The sequence below is a fragment of the Salvia splendens genome, chromosome 6 (genome assembly GCF_004379255.2).
Source record: "Salvia splendens isolate huo1 chromosome 6, SspV2, whole genome shotgun sequence".
Taxonomy (NCBI): domain Eukaryota; kingdom Viridiplantae; phylum Streptophyta; class Magnoliopsida; order Lamiales; family Lamiaceae; genus Salvia; species Salvia splendens.
This window is the reverse complement of record NC_056037.1, coordinates 12,903,482-12,909,413: the sequence shown is the minus strand read 5'-3', so window position 1 is coordinate 12,909,413 and position 5,932 is coordinate 12,903,482. Positions and strand designations below refer to the sequence as shown.

Below are 5,932 nucleotides of genomic sequence, written 5' to 3'. Positions count from 1 at the left end.
CAAAGGTGTCCCTCCCTTTCGTATATCTATTTATTCCAATTTTAAATATAATGGATGTATCATATACTGTATGTGTGTATAATTGTATATGGAGGAAATTCAAAAGCTTATAGTATGATTCTTGGAAACACAATTAACAGTTATAGACATAAACACCTTTTTTTACCATTTGATTGAGATAACATTTTCTGATAATAGTAATTACATATTCCAAAATTCTTATATTAATTAATTCAAATACCTACAAGCAAAAAAATTACCCATCATCTTCACATATAAAAGACAAAATTTCCAGACATAGAAAGAACATGTTAGTCCCCCTATAATGACCTATCTCTATATAAGTTGAGACTATTGCACTTGAATGAAAAAGCTTCTCCTTAATTTATTTATTTGTAACTGCGGTATTTTCTTTTTCTATTTCCTATTCCCCATTTGGCGATGCGTGTATAACACGATGTTGCGAAATCGTCGCTAATTTGGTTTTCAATCAATGTTTATTTAATTTGTTTCAAACCATGTCAAATCAAGTCACACTGCACTACCGTCTTCAATTACCATAGTAAATAAAATACTAGTACTACTAAATAAATGTAATATATATAATAATACAAAAATAGGTATAGTTAGTTTTAATTTGAGTTTGGGTTGGTTAAATGCTTTTGAGTGTGTGGTTTAACAACTTTCGCTTTACCAGTCAAGAAGACTCACAACATACAAAGCTATACACACCCTTAGACAGGGATGACCTTTATTTACTACCACAATCCAAAACCCCAAACTCTCCCTTTCTCTCTCTCTCACACACACACACGCAGAAACAGAAACTGGGTACAAGCAGGTGAGCTTGAATTAGCAAGAGAGAGAGAGAGAGAGAGAGAGAGAGGGAGAGAGAGAGTTAAAGGCAGTATATAGGGCGCGGCGCCTTTTCCTTTATCCCTTCAGTTAAAGTTGACGGGAATTCTGGTGTTATTTCCATGGTTAAAGCAGGTTTTATACCCAAATCCCACCTCCTCAATTTTATTTTATTATTATTAATTTTATATGTCTTTCCTCTCATCTCTTTCAGTTTTCTATAAGAATAGATTCCGGGTTCAAAGATTGATTTTTTCTCTCATTTTTTTTGGGTTTGAAGAATGAATTTGTTTCCTGATCATGCACATGGATCATTCTTGAATCCTCTTTTTGTTAAAACAATTACTATTTGATGGCGTTAAGGTTGGTGTCATCGGCAGAATAGTGGGAAAATATACTCAAAAAAGGAAAAAGGATTTGTTTGGTTGAGCGATGAATAAGAATAGTCAGCTGGGATCCGTGAGCAGCTCTGATCTCATCGATGCAAAGCTGGAGGAGCATCAATTGTGCGGATCCAAACAGTGCCCCGGCTGCGGTCACAAGCTCGAAGCCAAGCCGGTACGGATAATATTCTTGGCTTCATCTTCAAGATAGGAATTACTCTACTACTACTACTACTACTACTATTTTTAATTTCCAGAATATATATAATTATTATGCTTTTATTTTTGGTATTGATATGTTGATCGGTGCAGGATTGGGTGGGCCTACCCGCCGGAGTGAAGTTCGACCCGACCGACCAGGAGCTTATCGAGCATCTCGAAGCCAAAGTCGAAGGCAAGGACTCCAAATCTCACCCCTTGATCGACGAGTTCATCCCCACCATCGAAGGCGAAGATGGGATTTGCTACACTCACCCTGAGAAACTTCCTGGTCAACTACTACCTTCATAATCTCTCTCTCACTCTGTGTTTGTGTGTGTGGATTCATTCAACAAGTTTGGTTTTACTAAAGCCATTTTTCGTAGAACTGAGATGAATTTTTAGGGTTTTTTGTTTTCTTGTGGAGGTGATTTGTTGCACCTAAATAAACCTAACTTTGATTTTAATACTTTGCAAATTAAATTTTGGCAGGAGTGACAAGAGACGGATTGAGTAGGCACTTTTTCCACCGGCCGTCGAAGGCGTACACCACCGGCACGAGGAAGCGGCGGAAGATCCAGATGGAATGCGACCTGCAAGGCGGCGAGACGCGGTGGCACAAGACGGGCAAGACGCGGCCGGTCATGGCTAACGGCAAGCAGAAGGGCTGCAAGAAGATCCTGGTCCTTTACACTAATTTCGGCAAAAACCGGAAGCCGGAGAAGACGAATTGGGTGATGCATCAGTATCATTTAGGGCAGCACGAGGAGGAGAAGGAAGGAGAGCTCGTCGTCTCCAAGATTTTCTACCAGACTCAGCCGCGCCAGTGCAACTGGACGGAGAGGGGAGGCGCCGCCGCCGCCACTGCGGGAGACGTCTTGAGAGAGAGTGGGAGTGGGAGTGGGAGCTGCTCCTCTTCTAAGGAAATGATCCCTCAGAGAGATGATTTCTCAGCCACGGCCGCTGCTGCCTCAGTCCCGACTTATACCGGCATTGATATTCATCAGCTCAAAGCCGATCACTTCGGCTATCTCCCCTACAGAAAATCTTTCGATGAGGTATCTATTTTTATTTAATTTGTCACATAAAATTTATGTGTGGGTCAGACAATATAGTAAAAATTGATGATACAAAGAAAAAAACATATTAATTCCCATTGCTTGTGCCAAAAGCATGAAAATCATATAGAAACTTTCCTGATTACAACAGGCCGATGATAAAAACTTAAGCAGTAATTCACCAAAAATTAAGAATCTATAGATTAGTTACCTAATTAAAAAAATGGGACGTTTGCATCAGCAGGCTGGGAGCATAGGAGAGGCTTCAATTGCAAGGGAAGGAGCAGGCACGTGCGAAGAGCGTGACATGGGACAGCATCACGTGACCCATGAGCCGCACCATCACGTGACTACCCATGACCACCATCACCAGATTGCCGCCGCCGCAGCCACCGCGTTTCACATAAGCCGGCCGTCGCACTCCATCTCCACCATCATCTCCCCTCCGCCGCTACACCACACCTCCATTATTCTCGATCAAGATCACCCCTTTCATGTCCCCAGAATCATGCTCCCCAATGAAAATTACCAGGTACTACTTATTATTTATAAATAATTTCTTATATTAAAATGATAGTACTCCATAAAATCAAGAGTGAAAGCTACATAGTTTCTTGAAATAATAAAAGAAGTTACTGAAAACAAAACATGCATAATGAACCATGCAATTCTGTGTCTGACAATGATGGCTCCAGTCAGATAAAAAGGTAAAAAAAAAAGGCACAATTCCTAGTTAGTCTCTTCCATGCTTATTATTTTTTTTTTTTTATTTTTTTTTTTTTATTTTTTTTTTTTTTTTTTTTTTTTTTTTTTGCTTATTAATAAAACTAGAGTTGAGAGTTTCCCATCTTTTAGCAGACAATGCATGATCATATACATGATTGTGTTTGAATGGACAAAGAAAATAAATAACAATATTATCTTGGTGAATAGCAACAACATCAGCAGCAGCAGCAACAACATCATAAAATAGGGGGAAGGTCTGCATCTGGATTGGAGGAACTCATCATGGGATGCACCTCAACTGATATGAAAGAAGTAAGTATTACTACAATTTTCACCTTTTTTGACTCTCAAATTGCATGCTTCCTATGTGTCAATTTGGGAACTCCTTAAAAGAAAAAAGGTGAACTTAGATATCAAAATCTGCCCCCTAATTATATTTGTAGGGCTACATATTTTATTCCATTGGAAAAATTTTTAATATTATTCAAATGTGATGATTATAAAACTAGAAAAGAAATACTAGAAGCCTTTTCTTTTTCCCACTTTATCTTCTTTTTCTTTCCAATCTAGATTTTTTAAGATGATCTTCACACCATCTACCCCTTCAATAAAGAGGTAATTTAGTGAAATTAATATCGTATTGTGTTTAGTCCTTTTTCTAATTTTCTTGATTTTCTCTCTCTTTTTTTTCTTTTGCCAAAACTTTCTGTTGCTTGAGTCATATCAATGTGCATGTATGGCTAAAACCTGATAATTAACAAAGTGTTAAACCAAAAGCCATGAAGGGCGGAAGCCGAGGCAAGAATGCTTTTTTACATCATAAATAAAAAGTAATGAAATGGTGCTCACTTAAACCCTTTAATTTGTTTATAACCTTTTCGTAACACTAGTAGAATTAGTAGGAACGAATATAATAAAGACAAAGAAAAGCTATATCATTAGATGTACTTTAGAATATAATTAGAAGAGTTATATTACTATATAACACATAAATTAATTCATACTATATCTATAAGTTAGAAGAAAAAAAAAAGAGAAGAGGGGTTCGTCACCCCAAAACTTTCCTTTATGGTCGTGGTATCCTAGGAAAGAAAGAGACAGTTTTTTCAGTTATTACGTATGCCTAACTTACTACTTGGAATTAATTTTGGTCCATATTCATAAAGAGAGTTTTAGTTTTTACGGTTTGGTGTACAGTCTTACTGAGCCAAGATCGTGACGCGCCCTTTAATTTTCTATTCATTTATAAATAAAATTAGAGGATATGTAAGATTCAGGTCATGCCGGATTGTGTTTGCATACTCCTATAATTACTTTTTGAATATGAATTTATGTGTTGTGATTACACACATAGGGAAAGTAGTGTAATACTAATAGATATACAATTGTGGCATTGCAGGAGTCATCAATGGCAAACCAACAAGAAGCAGAATGGTTGAAGTACTCGACATTCTGGCCCGACCCGGACAACCCGGATCATCATGGATAGAAACAAATACCCATAAATCATTACTTGTAAGTGCTGCCAGGACCAATATACAACATTGTTTTTCTTCTTTTTCCTCTCCCTCTTTTTCACTCTAAATTTCAGGGCTGAACTAATTGTTCAACAAAAAACACATGTTGCAAAAGCAAGAAAAAGAAACAAAAATAAAGGAACCAAGAAAAAGCCGCCTCTCTTCTGACAAACACAACACAACACAACACAAAGAGAAGATAGAAAGAGAGAGTGAAAGAAGCAAGGAAAGAAATCCCCCATGTCCAAAGCGATAAATTCTTGCTGCATCAAAATCATCACCATCATCATCATTACTATACCGTTTTTATATATGTTTATTCCTTGTTATTATTATTTTTTCATTTTTAAGTTTATTTTTTTTGTACTACAATTTTTGTCAATTGTGTTACACTAAAGAATTATAGTAGATACTAAAGAACACAATATTGCAAATGGAAACTGTGTTTATAATATTTTTAGTACTATCTAATTAGATGTGCAACCTTATTATAGCTCCTTTGGACATTTAACGTATATTAGGTGAATTAAAAGTATTTTTTATATTCCATACTGTCTCGACATTCAATTCGTACAACATAATTATAGCGAGATACGGTACAAGAGAAGGAAAGATGGTGGATAAATGATCATGAAATATAGTGTAATCTTGACAGTATGGTGATGGCCCAGAATATATTATCACATGCATATTAAAAATAACAATCGAATAAGATATAAGCCTGTGTCAACCATGTTTGCGTCGGGAATGAATTATATCTAGGGGAAAGAGAGAACAAATCTGAGTTTGCTATAAATAGTACTACCTCCGTTCCACAATAGGAGTCACATTTAGCGTGGGCACGAATTTTAAGAAATGTAAATAATAGTGAGTTGGAAATGTTAGTGGAATATGAGGCTCATATTTTTATATTGATTTTATAATTTATAATAAAATGTGAGTGAAGTGAGTTAGTGGAACATGTGACCTACTTACCATTTATGGTAAAAATGAAATGTGACTCTTATTGTAAGATAGACCGAAATGACAAAATGTGACTCTTATTATGAGACGTAGGTAGTACTAGATTTTATTTTAATTAAAATAGGTGAAATGAATTATGATATGGTAAATCATTATAACTATTCCGTCCTGCCCAAATAAGAGTCCATTTTTTATACATGTATTTTAAAAAATATGAATTGAAAATAATCGT

General features: G+C 36.1%; 1 protein-coding gene across 4 annotated transcripts; it reads left to right on the top strand.

Moving 5' to 3' along the window:
* Window positions 1–723: 723 nt before the first annotated feature.
* LOC121809952 (NAC domain-containing protein 75-like) lies at window positions 724–5,171 on the top strand. Of its 4 annotated transcripts, XM_042210806.1 has the most exons (8): window positions 724–990; window positions 1,219–1,413; window positions 1,551–1,728; window positions 1,929–2,494; window positions 2,736–3,026; window positions 3,428–3,532; window positions 4,620–4,735; window positions 4,812–5,171. In XM_042210806.1, exons 2-7 carry the CDS (start codon window positions 1,288–1,290, stop codon window positions 4,707–4,709), a joined length of 1,356 nt encoding a protein of 451 aa, XP_042066740.1. In that variant the 5' UTR covers window positions 724–990; window positions 1,219–1,287; the 3' UTR covers window positions 4,710–4,735; window positions 4,812–5,171. The 4 variants fall into 4 exon arrangements, with proteins under 4 accessions (XP_042066740.1, XP_042066741.1, XP_042066739.1 ...); XM_042210807.1 differs by having other exon boundaries at window positions 1,236–1,413; window positions 4,620–5,171; XM_042210805.1 differs by having other exon boundaries at window positions 4,620–5,171.
* Window positions 5,172–5,932: the final 761 nt, after the last annotated feature.

Bases quoted from the DNA above. Each gene is read 5' to 3' on its own strand.
- LOC121809952 (XM_042210807.1), top strand. From the start codon at position 1,288: ATGAATAAGAATAGTCAGCTGGGATCCGTGAGCAGCTCTGATCTCATC. The intron at 1,414-1,550 runs GTACGGATAATA...TGATCGGTGCAG, and splicing joins ACAAGCTCGAAGCCAAGCCG to GATTGGGTGGGCCTACCCGC. The intron at 1,729-1,928 runs GTCAACTACTAC...AAATTTTGGCAG, and splicing joins TCACCCTGAGAAACTTCCTG to GAGTGACAAGAGACGGATTG.